Source organism: Eptesicus fuscus, chromosome 20, assembly GCF_027574615.1.
Source record: "Eptesicus fuscus isolate TK198812 chromosome 20, DD_ASM_mEF_20220401, whole genome shotgun sequence".
Classification (NCBI taxonomy): domain Eukaryota; kingdom Metazoa; phylum Chordata; class Mammalia; order Chiroptera; family Vespertilionidae; genus Eptesicus; species Eptesicus fuscus.
This window is the reverse complement of record NC_072492.1, coordinates 17,659,588-17,681,338: the sequence shown is the minus strand read 5'-3', so window position 1 is coordinate 17,681,338 and position 21,751 is coordinate 17,659,588. Positions and strand designations below refer to the sequence as shown.

The 21,751-nt window shown below is 54.0% G+C and overlaps 1 protein-coding gene across 1 annotated transcript; it reads right to left on the bottom strand.

Moving 5' to 3' along the window:
- Positions 1-6,646: 6,646 nt before the first annotated feature.
- Positions 6,647-7,315, bottom strand: BHLHA9 (basic helix-loop-helix family member a9). The gene has a single exon (XM_008147940.3). It carries the CDS (start codon positions 7,313-7,315, stop codon positions 6,647-6,649), a length of 669 nt encoding a protein of 222 aa, XP_008146162.1.
- Between the last annotated feature and the right edge of the window lie 14,436 nt (positions 7,316-21,751).

The window sequence follows — 21,751 nt, the reverse complement described above, 5'->3', positions numbered from 1 at the left end:
AGTTGGAGGCCAACTTTGCTGATGCTGCTGACAGCACAGATGGGCGGGGACGCAGCAGAAAGCAGCTCCGGAGCGGAGAGAGGAGGCTCCTCTCCAGAGTGAGGCTCAGGCGAAGTCAGGGCGGCTGTGTGTGTGTGTGTGTGTGTGTGTGTGTGTGTGTGTGTGTGTGTATGCGTGCGCGTGCCCCATGCGGCCTCCCTCTCTCCTGCCCTCCTCAGAGAAGCTTTTCCTTTTCAATTCTCCTCTCCCCCGAGAACCGCCCAGCAGCATTCTGCCCGGCCCAGCCCCGCTCTGCCAGCCCGGCCCAGCCCGGAGGGACTCGGCTGACCTCCACTGCCCGGCCCAGCCACAGGCCTGCTCCTCTGGGCTGGGGGCTCTGGGTGGGGAAAGAGAGAGAGTGGGTCACCCGGGGTGGGGTCTCTCCAACTGTCCTGGGGGATTGAGCCCCCCTACTTCTCTTCCCCTGGGGCAGGTGGCTGCTTCCTCTTATCTGTCGGGAAACACGGGGCCCTGAACCTATTGCATCCCACCCCGACCATGACCTCCAACTCCCAGAGGCATCGAGGCCAGAGCCTGGCTCCTGGCTCTTGGCTCCGGGAGAGAAGGGGAGATGGAGCCCCAGTGTGGGCCCTGCAGGATCCTGCCTGGACCAACAGGGCCCACTGAATGGGTTTCTGAGCAGCTCACCAAGGTGTGGGGCAGAGCGGGTGTTGGGGGGGAGTGTTAGCCGCATCTCATGCCCATCAGAGCTTTTCTGTGGTGCTAGCAAGCAGGCACCCGGGGCTCCTGGGGGCGCACGCCGACTCTGAGGGGCCCCGGTTCTGGCTGCCTGTCCACTCGGATTCGTACTGTCTTTGTTCTCTCTTCTGTCTTCTCTCTGTGTTTCTGCCTCCTTCTCTATTCTCTACATCTCTATGTCCCCAGTCTCTCTCCTTACCCTTATAAGGAGGACCTGGAAACACCAGGGTGTGTGTGTGTGTGTGTGTGTGTGTGTGTGTGTGTGTGTGTGTGTGTGTGGTTTGCAGGAGGCTGTAGCAGTTTCAAACCCTGGGGTCATGCATGATGGTGGTGGGAAGTTAGAGATGGAAGGCAGCTCAGAGGTGATGTGGTTCAAACCCTTTGCTCTCACAGACTGGAAAACCAAGGCCTGGGAATGGAGAGGGATGCTCATCTCAGACTGCATCCCACCCAGATACCAGTCTCTGGTCAGGTCCGGTCCGGGGGCTAGTTTGAAGCCAAACGAACCATTTCAGCAGAAAGCAATGGCTTTGGGTGGTGTACTTAGCTGGCTTCAGAAATGCCGCTTCCAGCAAGGATGGCACAGGCAGAGGAGGGGGTGTGATGGGGCGGGGGCCGTGAAGAACTGGGCACAGGGGGAGGGCGGGGAGCAGCGAGGAGCCGATGCCAGGGGAGCTAAAAGAACTCCTGGAGGCAAATCAGTTTCAAAAATTGTTTGTGCCTTTAAGGCAAATTTCAGGTTTGATAAATATGACTACATTAAATCAAGAATGGTTGCTCAATCCTGGAAATCCACTGTTGTTTGCAAAATGCACACCTCCAGGGCCGTGAGAGAGGCCCCCTGCCCTGCATGGGCAGCAGGGATGGGGCGTGGCCTCTTCCTCACCTGGGTCCTCCGGAAGGCTCTCACCCACCCCAAGAATTCACAGGAAGATGGGGTGAGCTGAGTCCCCCTGCCCAGGAACTTCCACAAATGTGCAGACACCTTTTTAAATATGAGACTTCCTGCAGAGGGTGGCAAGTTGGGTCCCTGAGACCCCGAGGCCCTACGTCAGCATCCAGTTTGGACAGAATTCCACGTCACAACCTGGGAGCTTGGCCTTGGGTGGCAAAACTCAGGTCCTCCAGCCCAGATCCGGGTCCTCTAGCCAGAGGACTACTGAGCGCTGGAAATGTGTCTGGTCCCAGCTGACATGTGCTGTGCATATAAAACCCACACATTTCGGACACTTAGTACAAAAAAGAAAAAAGAGAGAATGAAAAATATTCCCATTCATATTTTGTACATTGATTATATATTAAAATAATATTTTGGATGCACTGAGCCAAAGAAAACTATTAAAATTAATCGTCACCTGCGTCTTTTTACTTTTTTAACATGCCTACTAGACAATTAAAAACCTGGCTTGCGTTATATTTCTATTGGGCAATGCTGGCCTCGAGACAGAATGAACCTGGCATAATGGGGACTTTTTGACTTAATGAAAACTCAGAGAGAAAAGGAAAACCAGGAAGTCCCCAGGGTGGGCCATGGCTGAGATGTTGCTGGGTGGGCTGGCCTTCAGGACTTGGGGACTCCGTGAGATGCTGGGCTCATGGTGCCATCTAGTGGCCTGGTGGTGCTGAGGGAAATGACGAGAGATGGAGTGGAGACCAGGGAGAGGGGGAGAGGCAGGGAGAGGCAGAGAGAGGCAGGGAGAGGCAGGGAGAGGGAGTATCCAGTTTCCGCTCTAGAGCTGCTGAGCAAACCCAGCCAGCTGCTCCAGCTCCCACTCCCTCAAACCCCAAATGAAGTCTTAGGTGGAGATCCACAGGCCATATTCAAATTCTAAGTGAGCTTGGCCTGCACAATATTAACTCAGCACGTGTTTTGTTTTGTTTTTAAACCTAGTTCTCACAAAAACAGGCATTTTAGACTTTGAACAGGAGGATCTTGGAACACTGGGCCCATTTTCTGCAGAGCCCCAGGGCCAGCTGTAGTCTTCAGAAGGGAGAGCATTGAGCTCCTCCAACTCCACCTTCGCCTCGGGTCCGAGCTGTGAGCCCTGCCCAGCTAGACAGAGGGGTGGCCCGCCTGGTCTGCAGCTGGCCTCTCCCTGGTGTGGGCACAGGGAACTGAAGAAAATCCTCCCCTTCTCTGCCCCCCTGCCCCGCTGGGCTATGAGGTCATGGAGGGGCAGGCGGGCACCCAGCTCCCTGGCCCAGTGCCTGGCTCATAGTTAAGGGTGGCCGGATGAACTGGAGGAAGAAAACTCCAACCAGGCACCAAAAGGCGTGTGCACGCCAACACTCGTTCCACCTCTGCCCGCCCCAGCCTCGCTCCCCTGAGCACGGAGGGTGCTGAGATGTGAGCAGTGGTCAACACGCAGCCACACTGGCCAGGCCCCTGGAAGTATTTTGACTTCGATTTTGCCAAACTGTTCTTGACCAAAAAGGAACAGATGCACATGACTAGAAATCTGTAAATGTGCCCTTTGCTCCACATCCCTGACGGCACTGGGTCTGATCATTGTTATCTCTTCCTGCTGGCATGTCTCTTTCATGGCTAGAGAAGTGAGGTGCTGCTCCCTGGGATGGAGGCAGGGAGTGTGAGGGAAAGGTTGGAAGGCACAGGCTTCAAGAGAAGCCAGGAGCCTGCGTGCCCGCGGCCCTTGGTGAGTGTGACGTTGCTGGGAGTGCTGTCATTTTATCGCCCTCCGCCCTTGCAAGGTTAACGCTCTCTCCCCGTGGAACACATCTGAGTGGGCCGCTGGTGCTAACCGTATACGTACATCATTTCTCTTTGTGTAATCAGTCCTTCATATCTTTGGGACATAACTTTAGCAGCTCTGTCTTACATATGTTTTCTCTCTCCAGTACTTTCCATTTTATGTCCTATCTTGTACTGTTTTTCTCTATATTTGGACAAACCTATCTGGTCTCAGTTGATAACTTCCATTTCTTGAACTCTCACAGATTTATCTTCTCTCCACAGCAAATCCGTTATCTTGAAGAATGGTATGGTCTTGGAAGCAGATTAAAAAAAAAAAAAATCAAGCAAGGCCCAGCCAGCGTGGCTCAGTGGCTGAGCATCAACCTATGAATCAGGAAGTCCCGGTGAGTCCCGGCCAGGGTTTCGGGCTCCAGCCCCAGTGCGGGGGTGTAAGGAGGCAGCCGAATCAATGATTCTGTCTCATCACTGATGTTTCTCTCTCTCTTCCTCTCTGAAATCAATGAAAATGTATTTTTTTAAAATCAAGCAAGGGTTCCAAAAAGCCTGGAAGGCACACAGTTAAAGGTATTCTGGCCTAGAATCCCTTAAAGCCTCAGGGAGAGGAGGGGGTGCCTGCTAGGTCAATATATACACATATGCACACACTAATACACATCCACACATCCATATAAGCATGACCATAATCTGCGCATGTCAAAAAAGAGCCCAGGATCCCAGGATGCTAGGCAAACGCATGTCAGCAGGCAAATATACAGGTGTGTGCACTCAAACACATAGCCCCGCTAAAACAATCGTAACCGATACGTTGTGGACGCGAGTTTACAAACGTACCTTCCCGTGCATCCTCCCTTATTCCAGCCTTTGTGAATAGAATATGTCTTAATAGCTTCCAGTCAGTGAGTGCTGCCTGGGCCAGGCACTATGCTAAGTGCTTTAAATGCATTAGCCCATTTCGTCTGCACAGCAGCCTATGATGTAAGTCTTATTATGTAAACCCATTATACAGATGGGAACACCAAGGCTCACCATCATGAGGCGGTTTGCCAAGATTACTCAGCGGGTAAGTGAGGAGACTGAGAACTACCCTTGAAAACTGGATTTGAGCCTCACGCATTCTCTTATTCAAGGAGTTTTAAAAATCTTGTGTTTAAGTGACCCCCCCACAGTTTGAACCTGTGGTGTTGGAGGGTCAGCTGCATTGTCAATCTTCGGACAGGAATCCACACTATGCGGAGGACTGACTTAAATCACAGGCGGATATTTTATTGTGGGTGTGGCCCCAGCCCCTCACCCTCCCACATTGTTCAGGGTCAATGGCACTTTCAGAGCCTCTGCGGACCTCACACTTCCACCTTCAGGGGGCACCCTCACCGCGCTGGTGCTGAACCGGGCAAGAGAACCCTCAGCTCTTTCTGTCCTGGAATCTGGGGAAGCAGAGCATAAAAGCCCCAGGCTGAAGCAAGGTGGAAGCATTGTCCTGGCTGGTCTGTCGTAAGAGTGTAATAATATAGAATTAGTAACAATTTATGGGACACCTTCTAATTGCCAGAAATTGTGCGTTTTGAAGGAATGTTAGTCCTCGCAGCTACCCGGAGGCAGTCACCTGAGACAGAGGTGAGCTAGTGGAGGAGTAGAGAGGGTAAGTGATGCCAGGGGTCACACATGTCGTCAGTGCTAGCAGAGACTGGCTCCCAGGCTCACTGTCCCTTTTCTGTGCACCCTCAGCCTGTGGCGCTGCCTCTCGTGACAGGGAAGGCTCGGTGGGCAGGCCTGGGGCCAGAGTCCCACAGTCTGCTCCTGGCTGCACCCCATGACCCTTATGACCCAGAGTCACAGCCCTCCTGTGATCTGTGCCCCAGCCCCCTGCCCTGTGAACTTGGGAGTCTGTGAGCCAAGTGGACCAGCCAGCAAGCAAAGACATCTTGAATGATGGCAGTGAGCCTCACCCCAGCTATTCTGGGGAACCCTCACTCCTCCAGGGCTAAGAGCATCTCTCCGTTCCTATGGGGCCCCCCATTCTGAGCGGTGCAACTCTTCCCCCAGCTGGCAAGAGCCCAGCTCTCCAAGGAGACCAGAGAGCTCTCAGCCTGCCCCTGGCACATCTGGGTCCTCCCCCAGCAAGCAGCACCTGCTCCAGCAACCAGCCCCCCCCCTTCCCCCCCAAGTGAGGCCAGACGCTAGCACAGGAGTGTCCATCTTAGATGACAGCGCTCTCCAGACATCTCTGGGGGCAGGGGGTTGGCTGTGCCTCTCACTTCCTCCTCTGGAGCCTTGGCCTGAGGCCCCACTTCCCTTAACCTCCTCCCCATAATCCTTCCTGGATTCTAAGGCCCCCTCTCAACACAGTGGCCCCGGCTGCACGGGTTCCCTGGGAGCTCCATCTCATCACTGGGGTTACAGGCAGGAGTCACTGACCCCCACTCCTGGGCCCTACCTTCAGCTTCCTTCTCGGGGACTGCCCCACACTGTTTCCATTGCTGTCCTCACTGTGGCCGGCTGCAGCTGGCCGATGTGCAGGGTCCAGAGGTGGGGCTGATCACCCTCCGCCTTCCAGGCCTGGCCTCCCCTGTTCCCAATTATGTCCTTTCCCACGGTGCCCCTTGCTGTACTCAGCCTCACCTGGGGTCTTGCAATGATTCAATGCCCCCAAATACCTACCTGGGCCTTCAGGGGGAGCCCCCAGGCCTCAGGTCCCTCAGGCCCTTCTGCCACCCTGGGTCACCCTGAGCCCCGGGGCCCGCTGGAGTGCTGTTAGCAGACAGAGATGCTAGCTTCCTTTTTATTTGGCTGCTGCTGATCACCTCTTCCAGAGCACAGACTTGGGGCATCAGCACAGGCAGGGGCAGGGGACCCCACACTGTGCCCTCAGACCACACCAGTGCGACCCACACTCCCACATACAAGTCCCCTGTCCCAAAGCACCCATTCTCCCAAAACGCAGCGGGGACAACAGGAGTCAGAGGCACAGGGACACAAAGTCACTTTCCAGCAGCGGTGCATCAAGTCCGAACGTGAGCCAGAGCCGGCAGGGCGCGCAGCCCCAGGCTCGGTTCCTTCCCGCCGGCCAAGCCTCCTTTCCCCTCAGGCCTCAGCGCAGTCTCACGGGGTTTGGGTTTTGTTTTTTGCTGTCTCCTCTTTCGCAGTCCTCCCGACTTTGGCTCCTCCCTCCACCAGTCCCAGTGCTGTGAGGGCAGGTCAGGGGTGCGGGTAGCCCAGCCCGGAGCCCGCCCGCGGGTGGCCCAGCGGCCAGGCAAAGGGCGCCCGGGGACACCAGCGCCAGCTTCCCGCGGGAGCCTGAGCCAAGCCCTGCGCCTCGGTCCCTGGCCGCCCCGGGGGCGGGTGCGGGGAGCAGGAGGCACAGCGCGGTGCCGAGAGCCCTGCGGGCGTGGGCGCCGGCCGCTGCGGACTGGAGCCCGCGTCCCCGGCGGCCCCCGCGCGCTCAGCCTGGCGGCGGCACTCCAGGTGCCCGCAGGGCCAGCGGGGCGCGGGGCTGGCGCGCAGGACCAGGGAGAGCGCCGTGATGCGGTGGATGGCCCTGCGCAGCGTGGCGATCTTGGAGAGCCTCTTGCCGCCCAGGTCGTGCCGCAGCGCCCTGCGCAGCGCGTTGAAAGCCTCATTGTAATCCAGGATGCGCTTGCGCTCCCGCACGTTGGCCGCCACGCGCCGCGCCTTGGACCGCACCGGCCGGGCGCGCTTTTTACTGCTCGGCACCTCCTCTGCCTCGCCCAGGCCGCGGGGGGCGCCATTCTCCCTCAGCACCCCAAAGTCCTTCCCGGCCTCCAGGCAAGAGCCCCCCAAGTCCTTGACCGAGCCCTCGGCCCCCTTGAGGCCCCTGAGGCCTGGTCCTGGCGCGCCTCGGTGCATGGCCTTCTCCAGGCCTTGCTGCTCCGGCTCCGGCTCCGGCTCCCAAGGCTGGCAGTCCCACTCCGAGCCTTGGCTCCGGCAGGCTGGACACTCCCAGGATGGGGGCTCGTTAGCTGGGCTTTATGGCACCACGTGGCTCTCCGCCCTCCCCATCCATCCATCTCCCTCCTCCTGCTTTATTACCTGCCTCCAGGTAGGTTGGTGAGGGAGGGACCAAGAGGAAGGAAGCAAGGAAGCATGCAGATTCTTGTAGAGGGGACCAGCCCGCCTGGCCCGGGACGGTGCTGCAGCCGCCAGGGAGAACTTACCCTGCCTCTCCAGGGCCTTTCTGGGGTAGCGGGACTCCATTTCTTCCTCCACCCCACCCCACCCCAATAGAATGCCAAATTTGGCCTCTGAGCAGGAGAGCAGGTAGGGGCACAAGGGTACTTAAATGTGTTTCCAGAACCTTTAAAGTTCTTGTCAAGTCCCGTGGGCAACCACGGAGCTGATATGGGTAACAGGACCGTCCCCGCAGGAACAGTAAGGGAGGGGCGAACCTGATACTGCAGGCCCTGCAGGAAGGATGCGCCTGGAATTCCTGGCTTTTGCAGCTGGCAGCGAGGCTGTGGGATTCTGGGTTTGGGTTTTGATCAGGCCTTACCCCGCCTCCCTCCCTGGGGCTCTCCTTTCTGCAGGCAGAGCTAGACTGAGTCACCCGCAGGGGAGGATGGAGAAGACTGTGCTGTGGCCCTCTGGGTCCCCTGTGGTACCTAATCTTTTGGGCAGCCTTGTCTCATGACACAGCACTGAGTTATGAACTCAGTGAGCCCACCTGCCAGCCCTGTCCCCTGGGGATTTGAATTTTAAACAGGGTCTCAGAAAAAGAGTAGTGCTTAATCCTAGATAAGGCCCCCAATGGGATTTCAGGCAGCCCCAGAGAGTTATTTGGAGCCCCAAGGTAAGTCTCATTCCCAGCCATGACCCAAATGCCGCCAAATGCCACGGCCAGCTGTGGAGTCAGCTGGGATGGGTACGGGGTTCCCCTCCATCTTGCCAATATACCATTAACCCCCTTATTTCAAACTGTGAATTACTCAACGGAGGAAAATAACTGGGCACTAGCAAACAAATACTAGACTGACTGTAAGCATCCTAAGGATGTTTGTATTTCTGAGGTTGTATCCCAGAAATATCTGCGGAATTAAAAAGTGAATGAAGAAGGGGGAGCAATGGTAAGATATGTACACATATAATACCTTAATAAAAAAAAAAGAAAGAAAAAAAGTGAATGAAAGCAGCTAAAACTGATGTTCTCTCCTCCATACTTAGTCTGTTTCCCACCATCCCCACAATACACACACACACACACACACACAGAGGTACACACACAGGCGCACACAATCACACAGGCGCACACAATCACACAGAAATGCCTGCCTCAAACAGAATCCTATACAGAGCACAGGCTCTAGATGTCTGAGCACTCAGGTCCACCCATCCAAATAATATGTCAGTCTTGATGGGTCTCAGAATGGGAGGCAGGGAATCAGGTCTTTTAAGTGCTTTTTTTAACACCCCTCTTGCCCACCCCCCGCCCCCGCAGCCAGTGGCCCCTCACAGAACCTCCCCCACTAGGGCATAGTTGGACACAGGAGTGCTTCCAGAGAACTCTACTGGACAGGTGGTCAGGAGGGAGACCTGTTTTAGTTCTGCCACCAACTTGCTACGTGACCTTGCGCCTGTCACGTCCCCCTCTCTGCACCTCAGTTTGCTTTTCTTTGCCACGAAGACATCCTCTCTACAGAGGAGACAGGCGGGACCAGCAACAGGATCTGCAGGGCCCAGTGCAGAAGAGAACGTGGGGCCCTCTGATCAGAATTACTAAGAATGTGAAGGTGGCCGAAACCGGTTTGGCTCAGTGGTTAGAGCGTCGGCCTGCGGACTGAAAGGCCCCAGGTTCGATTCCGGTCAAGGGCATGTACATTGGTTGTGGGCACATCCCCGGTAGGGGGTGTGCAGGAGGCAGCTGGTCGATGTTTCTCTCTCATTGATGTTTCTAGCTCTCTATCCCTCTCTCTTCCTCTCTGTAAAAAATCAATAAAATAAAAAAAAGAATGTGAAGGTGGCCACAGCAGAGCACTAGCCGAGCTTGGGTTACTTCTGCGCATGGAAGGTCCCACGCCCAGGAAGCTGGCCCTGCGTGTGGGATAAAGGAGTGCGTGGTAATGAGCTCAAGCTTGGGATCTAAACTCACCTGCGTTTTGACCTTTTCATATGCACCAGCAGCAGAGACTCAAGGAAGTGGGACGCAGTGAAGAGCAGGCCTTGAGAAGTACTGCATCTGGTTGTCTGGAGGGTCACCTCAGCCTGCCTGTGGTGTTCCCAGGGAGCCCACGGCCAGGAGGAAATGGATGGGTGAGCCCAGAGCACCCCCATCTCCATGGAAGATGGAGCTGACCTGCCCATGTATAGCCTTCCCTTCCCACTCCTCCCCAGGGCAGCTTCCTGGAGGGGAGAACCTGCCTGGGGCAGCTCAGGAGCTGAGGAGAGGGTGGGAGGTGACACTGTTTCCGGCTGCGTTTCCTGCTTCCTGTGAGAACTGCCAGTCCCCAGGACGCTGCTGAGTAATAATTAGGAACAATAATAATAATAATATTGATGCTGACTTCTATTAAGTGCTTACTATAGGCCAAGCATGGTACTGTGCGCTTTTTTTATATATTAATTAATTATTTTTTTCTTTTGAGAGAGAAGTGAGGAAGAGAGAAAGCGAGAAACATCGATTTGTTGTTCCACTCATTTATGCAATCTTGTGTGTGCCCACACCTTGATGTACCCGGATGATGCTCTAGCAGAGCTGCCCAGCCAGGGCCTACTGCCTTCTTTTTAAACATGTATTATTTTAGCCTCATAACTATCTTATACAGAAAGCCCTTATATTATAGTACCCATTATACAGACTGGAAACTAGACTCTGAGAGTTAAGTAACTTGCCACAAGTCAGAGAGGGATGAGCTGTGGCCGAGTCAGAATTTCATTTCTGGGGATGTGGCTGCTATTTGAAGACCAAGCTCTTAATCCTTCTTGGGCTGTACCTGCATTTTCCATTCAGAGAGCACCCCACCCCCACCCCAGCCCCCAGAGTCCCCACTGACCACCTGCAGGTATTAGAGGCCTGGCATCTGCCCTTTGAAACAAAATCCAGTGATAGATTCAAATAGTTTCACCCAAATGTGAAAAATAAAAAGAGCCTGGCTGACAGAGAGAAAACTAGGGGACGTGGGGAGGAGGAGAATATGGAAAGAGGGCCCCCCAAATGAAGAGAGACAAGCAGAAAAGAGTAGAGAATATGGGCTGGAAGCCAGGAGATGTCGGGAGCAGCTCAGCTGCCTGTCTCCTGGGCTGAGATGTGCTGCCTGTGGTTTCTTGAATAATTCCAACTCCGATCACAGCTGAACGGTGGCTGCCGGGACCCCGATGGCTGCGGGGACCCCGGGCAGAGCTCCAGAGAGCAGAAGTGACAGGCCACTGCCCACCAGTTGACCCAGGAGTAGCCTGAGGGATTCAGGACCCGCCTGCAGCTCCCTGCACGCACATGCTGGGAAGGCTTCGGGATGGAGTCGATTGGCCTGCAATAGTCTCCATTCAACCACCGTCCCTCCCCTGTGCAGCCGGCCCTCAGCCCGCCCCCACACAGCTTCCGGGCTTCTTCATTCCGCCTTAGAATGTAGCGGATCACCTTGTACTTCTCTGTTCATGCTGGGACCACATCTAGATCACCCCTGTATTCCCAGTTCCTACCGAGCACAGGACCTGGTACATAGTAGGTGCAAGGAAATATTTGCTGAATGTTGATTAAATGGCGTCATCTCTGAAAACAAGATATTCATGAAACTCTGGAAATTCCACACTGGTCTGATCAAGCAAGCTCTACATTGAAACCCAGTAAACATGTATTGAGCACCTATTCAATACCAGGCCCAGTGCTATAGGCTTTCACGTGTGTTGACAGCCACAAATGTGTATTAACTTAAGTCTACAGAAACTCCATATGAAAGAGAAGAAAGTAAACCTTGCAGCCGAATAGAAACGCTTCCGTATTCCTCAGGATTTGATGGTTGTCTTCAAGCCTGGCTCTCAGACTGTTGTAGTGGAGGCAGCGGCAGCATCTGCAATGTCTCAGACCCGACCCTAGATGTTGTGAATTCAAAATTCTGTCTTCACAGCAAAGCCATTTACTGCTCAGAAAGATGTCATATATATATTTGTTCTTCCAGAGTCTGGCTCAGTAGTTATTAAATTTTAGCTTGCCCAAGAACTATTGTTCAGGGTTATATCATAGCTTGTGTACCAAAATCTAAGTCTTATTCAAGGATAATTTTGACTCCATACAATTCCCCCCCCCCTTTTTTTTTATCATCACCTGAGGATATGTTTCTTGATTTGAGAGAGAGAGAGGAAAGGTGAGAGAGAAACATTGATCCTTTGCATCCCATAGGTGCCTGGACTGGGAACCCACAATCTAAGTATGTGTCCTGACCCAAAAGGAACCCATAACCTTTTTTTAAAAAAATATACTTTATTGATTTTTTTACAGAGAGGAAGAGAGAGGGAGAGAGAGTTAGGAACATTGATGAGAGAGAAACATCCATCAGCTGCCTCCTGCACACTCCCTACTGGGGATGTGCCCTCAACCAAGCTACATGCCCTTGACCACCAAGCTACATGCTCTTGACCGGAATTGAACCTGGGACCCTTGAGTCCGCAGGCCGATGCTCTATCCACTGAGCCAAGCCGGTTAGGGCAGGAATCCATAACCTTTTGGTGGATGGGACAATGCTCCAACTGAGCCACCATGCCAGGGCACAACTTGCTTCTTGACCTTAACTTGAGACCATCCCCACCCATGCCTTAGATGGAGGGAGAATTCGTCACAGTGGACAACTATGGGGCTCAAAAAAGAACAGGAAATCTGTAAAAGAGTCGGGGGGGGGGGGGGAATGAAATTGAAACACAGATTTCTCTGCTGAGCCCCTAAACGTGAACCTTCAATGGCCATGAGAGGTTAGTAAAACCAAAGAAAATGCCCAGACAGCCCGACTCTTCCAGTGCTGGGAGCAGCCTCCATCCCTGCCCAGAACGGGCCTGGCTTCCTGCCTGTTTCCTACACACATTTCCAGGCCGCTGGTCGGGAAAGGGCGCGCGGCTCCAGCCCACCGTTCTAAGGCCACGCTCCCTTGACTAACAGCCTGGCCCCCAGAGGGCGGGGCTCCCAGAGAGAGGGGCCCCCAGAGGGAGGGGCCCCCAGAGAGAGGGGCTCCCCGAGGGAGGGGCCCCCAGAGGGCGGGGCCCCCAGAGGGAGGGGCTCCCAGAGGGAGGGGCCCCCAGAGGGAGGGGCCCCCAGAGGGAGGGGCTCCCAGAGAGAGGGGCCCCCAGAGGGAGGGGCTCCCAGAGAGAGGGGCTCCCAGAGGGAGGGGCCCCCAGAGGGAGGGGCCCCCAGAGGGCGGGGCCCCCAGAGAGAGGGGCTCCCAGAGAGAGGGGCCCCCAGAGGGAGGGGCTCCCAGAGAGAGGGGCCCCAGAGGGAGGGGCTCCCAGAGAGAGGGCCCCCAAAGGGAGGGGCCCCCAGAGGGCGGGGCTCCCAGAGAGAGGGGCTCCCAGAGAGAGGGGCTCCCCGAGGGAGGGGCCCCCAGAGGGAGGGGCCCCCAGAGGGAGGGGCTCCCAGAGGGAGGGGCTCCCAGAGAGAGGGGCCCCCAGAGGGAGGGGCTCCCAGAGAGAGGGGCCCCCAGAGAGAGGGGCCCCCAGAGGGAGGGGCCCCCAGAGAGAGGGACCCCAAAGGGAGGGGCCCCCAGAGGCAGGCGCCCCCGCCACGCCCGGCCCCCTGCCCACGAACCGAGAAACCGAGGGGATTCCCTGCGATCGCTGGCTGCGATGGTCCCTCGTGGGGGGCTCGGCGATGGGAGGGGGGGCACGGGCCGACTTCAAAGGCGGGCAGCGGGGCAAGTATTTCCGCGGCACCTGCAGCGGCGGCGGTCCCCGCGGGAGGACGGAGGACGGAGGACGGAGGGCGGAGCCGCCCCTGCCCGGGAGCGCAGCCCCTCCGCGCCCGGCCCGGAGGGGGCAGGCGAGGGGGGCGGGGCCGCCGGTGATTTAGAGCCAGGCGGTTCCGCTGCCGGCCGCCAAGGTGCCCATTACCGCCCGGCTCCGCCAGGATTTCAGGAATTCCTGCGCATCCTCTGGAAATTCCTTATCCCTCCCCCGAGGCCGCGGAGAGAAGCCGGGCCCGGGGCCTGAGACCCGGAAAGCCGGCCTCCAGAACGGCCGGTCTGCCTGCTCCGGGCGGGGACTTGGGCTCGGTGCGGGAGAAACTTGGAATCAGCAGGTTTGGGCTCCGCTTCAGGCTCTGTCCATTCATTTATTCATTCGTTTATTCAACAAGAACTACTGACTGCCTCCTGCTCTAGTGGAGCTATAAGTAAAACAAAAACCTGTCCTCGCCCTGGCGGGTTTGGCTCAGTGGATAGCGCGTCGGCCTGTGGACTGAGGGGTCCCGGGTTCGATTCTGGTCAAGGGCACATGCCTGGCTTTCAGCCTCCAGCCCTAGTGTGGGGTGTGCAGGAGGCAGCCGATCGAGGATTCTCTCTCATCATGGATGTTTCTATCTCTCTCGCCCTCTCCCTTCCTCTCTGAAATTAATAAAAATGTTAAAAAAAAAAAAAAAAAACACAAAAAAACCTGTCCTTGCGGAAGTCACCTTTTAGTGTGGACAGCAAATAATAAGGAAAATAAGTAATTTATGCGGTAAATAAGTACCATGAGAAGTAGATTAGAAGGTGATAAATGCTACAGGAAAAAAAAAATTACACCAGAAAAGATAGTGAGTCTGTGTGTTTGGGGGAATGGGGAGGTGAGAGCAAAGAAAACCTACTCGAGAAGGTGACCTCTGAGTAAGGACTTGAATGAGACCAGGCGTGGTGGCACCTGGGGGGAAAGTAGTGCCTGACGCACAGAAGGCCCCCAATGATCTTTAGTTGTTCTAGCAGATTTACCCAGCATCCCAGGGTTCTCTCTTCCAAGCTCATGTAGGCAAATGGCCCTCTCCCCTGCCCCTGCTCCCAGCCCACAGAGCAACATCACTCCATCAAGCACCTCCCGACAGATTGTTCCTTTTTGATCAAACGCTAGGATATTTCTTAGCCCTTCACCTACACTCCCCTCTGCTGTGCCCATAATGCTGAGCAGCCGCGTGGTTGTCTGGGCTCTGGAATTAGACCATTATTTATTAGCTGTATAGCCCTGGGCAAGATGCTTAGTTAACCTCTCTCTAAGCCTCCGTTTCCTTATCTGTAATCGGACATATGTTATTGGCACTGCTTTTTCAGGTTTCTTGTGAGGGTTAAATAAAACGGAACATGTACGCACTCAGCACAGGGCCTGGCTCCTCTAAGAGGCTCTACGCACCTTTCTCCTCCTCCTGCCTCTTGGATCCCTTCCCCGGCCAGCCTGGCCGTTGCAGCTGTAAATCATCCAGGCAACCGGAGCATTCTCCTCCCTCCCACCCAGGACCACACTCCTAATCACCTGCACCCACTAATGACCTGGTGATTGGCTTCTCGTTAAAACAATGACAAAGGTCTGTGCTGTTAGCCAGGCTCTCATCAGCCATAGATCTGCCCCCAGGGTCAGTCAGGGGCCAAGGAGGCATTCTGGGTCCAGGGCCGGACTAGACAGAGGGCTCTGTGTCCCAGGAGAGGTCCCAGCTATTGTGAGGGGCCCTGTGACCAGCGACAGGAGGCTGAGCCATGTGTGGTCCGAGAGACCCATTTCTGCCCTTGTGGGGCTCCGTTTCCTCATCTGTCAAATGGGAATAATAAATGAGACTGCCTTGTGGGGTTGGTGTGAGGATAGAGTGAGGTCAATCAAATGTAAATTTCTGTAGATGTCAGTAAACGGTAGCCATTATTATTGTAGTTGCTTTCATTATTATTAGATTTTTATTTTTATTATTGGAACCCAGGTGCCAATATTTCCAGCTCCATTTGGTGAATGGCTTATTGTATCGCCGATGATGATGTAATGCTACACCACCTCTATGACATAATAATGATATGATGCCCCTTCCAGGCATCTCTGTTGAATGCTTGTTTAATCCCTCGGCCTCCTCGTTCATTTTCGGAATTGTCTTTGGGTGCCCTTGGCCCTTTACACTTCTATGGCCATTCAGAATCCCTTTGTTTTGTTTCATCATCCCTGTCATTATCCTTCTGTGATCCTTCCCTGCCTTGTCTGTGTATGTTTCTTTCCCAGGGTGACTTCCCTCATGGCGGCCGCATGGCTGCAGGAGTGCCATGCGTACCAGTACTCGGCCAATGCACCACAGAGGAACAGAACCGCCCAGGTGGGCCGCTCCTGAATCCTGACCCAGAGAAACTATAAATGTCCGTTGTTGTTTTAAGCCAATATGTGTTGAGGTCATTTGTTACACAGCAACAGATCACGGATACGGCAGTTACACCATTTCCCAGCCTTTCCTGTAATTGGCTGAGTTCTCCCGTGAATGTGAGCAGGAGTGATGCGTGCGGCTCCCAGGCCAGCCCTTAATAACTCAGCACGTGCGGCCTCGGTCCTCCTCCCCCTTCCTCCTGGCTGAACACCCAGGACAGCCAAGGGAGCCGCCCGCTAAAGACGGTGGGCCCTTCTCATGCCCGGAGGAGAGCTGCCCAGGAAAACTGCCCGACCCGGAGCACCCACAATGAAGGACTGTGTACGTGAGAGGTAAACACCCATTTAAACCCCTGAGATTTGGAGATTTACCTACAGCACCTGACATTACCTGAACTGTCTTTCACACAGACCTTTACGAATAACATTTTTATAAGTCAGTGTTTATTTAAATCCGCTCATGCAATTACTACTTTCTCTGCTCTGTGTTACCCCCTGCATCTCAGACGTTCCATCTGGGATCGTTTTTTTCTGCCTGAGGTTCCGTCCTTGAGAATTTCTTCCGGTGAAAGCTGCTGGAGATGACTCTCTCGCCCTTACCTCTCCCGTACATGTCTTGGTCGGTGGTTATGATTCTTAATTGCTTTGAAGATATGATGTTGTCTTCGAAAGCTTTGAATTCAGCATCATTGCTGTTGGTGAGATGTCAGCTTCAATAACCATTGCTCCTTTAAAGTTATTTTTTTTCCAGAGTTGTTTGGAAAACTCTTCGTTGTTTTTGGCTTTTGCTTTTTCACTATGATGCGTTTAAACAACTTACCTTTTAGGATTTGTTGGGCTTCTCGAAGATGTGGTTGTTTCAGATTGATCACATCCCTCACTTTTATCTTTTCAAATATTGCTTCTGTCGCACTTTTGCTTTCCTTTCATCTGGTTCTCCAATCACACAGTGGACGAGCTGTTCACGCTGTCTCCTTCACACCTGTTCTCACTTCGGCTTTATTCTGCAGGTACCGTACTTTCTGGCGTATAAGACGACTTTTTAACCCAGGAAAATCTTCTATACGCCCAGTCGTCTTATAGGCCAGAAAATACCGTAGTTGCAAAAACACCTCCGTAAGCTTTGATGTAATTTCATCCTCCTAACTCCTTGGGAGGTGGTAGGGCAGAGGACCTCTGTTGCAAATGGGGCCTGAGACTCAGCAAGGAAAAGACATCTGCCCAGGGTCACACAGCTCACAGGGGGAGCAGGAAGACAGTGGGGCATGTGGTAGCCAGGAGGTAGGATGAGCTATACCAAAGAGTTTAAGCTCCAGGGGCAGAGAGCAGGGATATGAGTCCTGGATCCACCACCCAGTAGCCCAGTGACCTTGGACAAGTCACTTCATCGCTTCTTGCCTGGATTTCTCCAACCGCAAAATGGGAACAATAATGACTACCTTACAGGACTGTTTGGGGTAACTAATACCATAATATATGCAAGATTCTTGACACCGAATAGGCATTCAATAAATATTCGAGGAGTGAATTAATGAAGTGTTTAGCCCACTCAATTAACTTTAGCTACGGTTGTTACCCTTATGTGTATATTGTACTTACATATAAATCTATAACAGTTGATTACTATCAAGATTGGCATGTCAGCAAGACCCTCAGAATTTGGGAGCCTCTCAGGTCTACTGCCCGCCCCCGCCCCCCTGCGCGTCCCTCCCGGCTCCCCGAGACGGAGACGTGTCCAGCCCCGACACACCAGGCCCGCAGGCACCCCCGCCCTCGGCCTGTAATTAACCTGCCGCGGAGGGCGGATCCGGGAGGGGCCGCCCACCCTGTCCCAGGGGCTTCCTGCGCCCCGCCCGCTCCAGGAGCGGGAGGGAGGGCGCGGGGAGCTGGGGGCTCCCCACGACTTTCTGATTTATCGCCCTCTGTGTGAAGGAGATTTACGAGCTAAGGCCCGGAGCCTGGCTGTGTCGGAAGGCGCTGGGGGTGAGGGGGTGCGGTGGGGGAAGGGGTGCGGGGCCCACAGGAGAGGGAGCCCGGTGATCACCCGGCCACAGCGGCGAGGCTCCCTCACCCTGTCTCCCCGGGCCGGGCTTGCTGATTCTTCGGGACATCCTGCAGGGTTCTGGTACCTGTGGAGGTTCTGTCTGTGGTTCCATCCTCAACTTGGCCATATCGTCCTCCCATAAAGCCGAGAGCCCAGGCCTAGACGGGGCACCTGGTGGGGTGGGCCGGGAAGGAGAAATGGAAGTCCTCCAGGCTGCGGAGGTCTCCTCGCTTAGGCCACGAGCATCGCTCTGCCGGTTTATTCCAGAGATGTGGGACAGCGTGCCCGTGGGAGGGCAGGTGTCTGGATCGCTTTTCGTGGTGGGGTTGGAGCACAGGGACTCGTGGGGGCTTCCGTGAGGAAAGGGTCTGGCTCCAGGGCCCTGTCAGCAGATGAAGAGACCACCCAGGCAGGTTCAGCAGATCTCCCTCCCTTGGCAGTATTTTTGATAGACAGGAGTTATCAGCCGCTCCTCTGGTGGGATATGAGGCCTGTCCTCAAATACACCACCCCCACCACACACACACACACACACACCACACCACACCACACACCACCACACACCACACACACACACACACACACACACCCACACACACACACACACACCACACACATACACCACACACACACACACGCACACACACACACACACGCACACACACGCACACACACACCACACACACGCACACCACACACACACACACACACACACACACACACCTGCACACACACACACACACACCACCACACACACACACACACACACACACACACACACACACACACACCCTTACCCACTGTGGTGTGTGGCAGCTCCTGAGAGGAGCCGGGTTTCTCCACCCAGCAGGGCCCCTGCCCCCTCAGTGCCCGCACAGGCAGGAATAAGCGTAGCCCTGACCTCCAGGTCATCAGGATGTAGAAGAAAGACCTCCCCATGGATTTTGAGCCCGACAGGTTCAGGTTCAAATGCTGGCTCCTCTTGTGACCAGCTGGGTAGCCTTAATTAGTTACTTGACCTCGTCAAGCCTGTTTTCCTCACTTTAAAAAGTAGGAGGAGAAAAGCCTCCTCGCTGGGCAGTGGGAAGGCGAACTAAGGCAAAATGTGGAAAGCGTTGCAGACAGTTTCCGGTCTCCTGGCACAAAGGAGCCGCCGAGCCCGCACTCCTCCCAGGATCCGGGGTGGAAGTGTTGTTGGTTTTGTGACAGGGAGCTACACAGGCTACAGCCGAAGGACTCAGGGTGGACTTTCATAGACTCCAAGAATGCTGAGACAGACAGAGACGGTCTTATTCCAGGATTCTGAGCCTTGGCTAACGTCAGATCTGTGTGCGTGTGCGTGTGTGTGTGTGTGTGTGCGTGTGTGTGTGTTGGGGGTGTCTGAATCCCCCCAAATTCATTCATCAGTATTTAGGGAACATCTCCTTTGTGGCAGGAGGCGCTGTTCTAGTCTATGGCAGGGAGCCAAACAGACAGCAAACCCTGTCCCCATGGAGCTTAGGTCTAGTGGTAGAGACAAATAGATAAAATACATATTATGTATCTAAAATGTTACCTCTACAGTCATGCGCTGCTCAGGGACGAGGATATGTTCTGAGAAATGCGTTGTTAAGCAGTTTCATCACTGTGCGAGCATCATAGGGTACAAACCTAAGTGGTCTAGCCCACTACACACCGATGCCGTATGGTACAGCCTTATTGCTCCCAGATGACACGCCTGCCCACCATGTTACTGTATAAAACAGCACGAGGTGAAGTCAAACACAAGGAAAATGATGCCACCAGAGACGCAGTAAACAGATACTTGAGGCTGCTGGTATAACACACCAGGCTGTTTTACAGCAAACTTTTCTTTTTATAAGTTGAAGGAGTACACACTAAAATAACAATAAAAGTATAGCATAGTAAATGCATAGACCAGTAATATAGTTATTTATTATTATTATCAAGTATTGTGCACTGTACATAATTGCATATGCTGTACTTTTATAGAGCTGGCAGAGCAGTGGGTTTTTCACACCAGCATCACTACAAACCTGAGAAATGTGTGGTGCTGTGATCTTATCATGGCTAGGACGTCATCAGGCAAAAGAAAATGTTCAGCTTCATATTATGGGAGCCCCGTCGCATTTGCCTTATTATAGGTCTGTATGTATAGGAAAAAAAATAGAATATGCAAGGGCTCAGTACCATCTGCAGTTTCAAGCATCCACTGGGGGTCTTGGAATGTACCCCCCAGCCGGTAAGGGGGGACTACTGTGCTCAGCAATGGTGGTCATGTAATAGCTAAGTGCTTCCTCTTCAAAGGTGTTCCTTTGAGCTTTTTCCAGGAGTTTCTCATCCTTCAAACATGGATAACTCAGGAAATAACTCTTCACTCCTAGAATCAAAGACCTTGGAACTTTGGAGAGAAAATGGGGAGGGCTGGGCCAGAGGTGTGGAAAAGGGAAAGAAAAGTTGAGTGGTGTCTCGGCGCCCTCTTCTGGTCAAGATGTGGAACTAGGCCTGCGGCCTCCAGGCTCTCTTTTGGGACCTGTCCCGGCACAAATCCATGATGAAAGGAAATTGCTCCTCCTCCTGCAGTCCCCTCAGGGGTTCTCCAAATTCTCACCACTTGCAACCTACAGTCCTTTCCACAGGCCCTCTCTCAGCAGGTAGCCCACCCTCACCTCCTGAGTCATGGAAGAAACATTGAGGCCACAGACATGAACCCTCAACTTCCTGCCCTGGCCTACAAAAATCAGTGCCTCCTTTCCTCCTGTTGTCCAAAGTTAAGCCCTCCTGAGGAGCTGGGGAGCCCCTCCCCTCCCATCTCACAAAAACCTACACTTTGTCCCTCTCTCTCCTGTATTTTGTTCTCCTACCTCTGATTATCAGCCTCCAGGTTTCTCACCCTCTCCGTAGAGGAGGCCAGGGGGTCATTCAGGCATTGCATAGTCTCCTTCTCACTCTGGATGCCCCCTATACCTGCCAGACTCCCCACCATCCCCGCAGCCAGGCTCCCGGACCCCCAGCCACCCCTCATGCTGGTGGAGTGGGACACGGAGATCCAGGAGCCGAGCCCACAGCACCTGCGTCGACGCTGGCCACGCTGCTGGCTGGCTGGGCCCGGTGGCGGGGCAACTACCGGAGCCCAGGGTCCAGCAGTTTGTGGAGAAGCTGGAGCAGGTGCCGAAGCTCATGTTGTTCAGGGAGGAAGGGGAGAAGTCGAGACTCAGGTTCAAGCCCAGTCACCCTTTTCTTTCCTCTCAAAGGCAGCCTGTTGCCTGGGATCAGATAAGAACCTGATTAGGAAAGTAGGCCAGCCCGGCTGGTGTTGCTCAGTGGTTGAGCACTGACCTATGAACCAGGAGGTCACGTTTCGATTCCCTGTCAGGGCACATGCCGGAGTTGCAGGCTCAATCTCCACTGGGGGCCGTGCAGGAGGCAGCCAATCAATGATTCTCCATCATCATTGATGTTTCTCTCTCTCCCCCTGTCCCTTCCTCTCTGAAAAATATATATATATATATAATTTTTTTTTTTTTAAGAAAGAGCCGTAGCTGGTTTGGCTCAGTGTATTGAGCATCAGCCTGCGGACTGAAGGGTCCTGGGTTCGATTCCAGTCAAGGGCACATGCCTGGGTTGCAGTCTCGATCCCCAGTGGGGTGTGTGGGAGGCAGCCAATCAATGATTCTCTCTCATCATTGATGTTACTACCTCTCTCTCCCTCTCACTTCTTCTCAGGAATCAATAAAAATATATTTTTTTAAAAGAAAGAAAATAGGCCAAACCTAGGGAGGTGCCTTGTGTTAGTCAGGATCCTCCAGAGAAACAACCAATAGGATACTGTGGCACTGTGATTTATAATAAGAAATATATAGTGGGTCCATTTCTGGCACAGACCTCCTGAAACCCTTGGAATTTCCCAAGAGATGAGAGTGATAAAGGTGTCATTGTGCTAATGAGGTGACTTTTGGAAGCACCTAAGG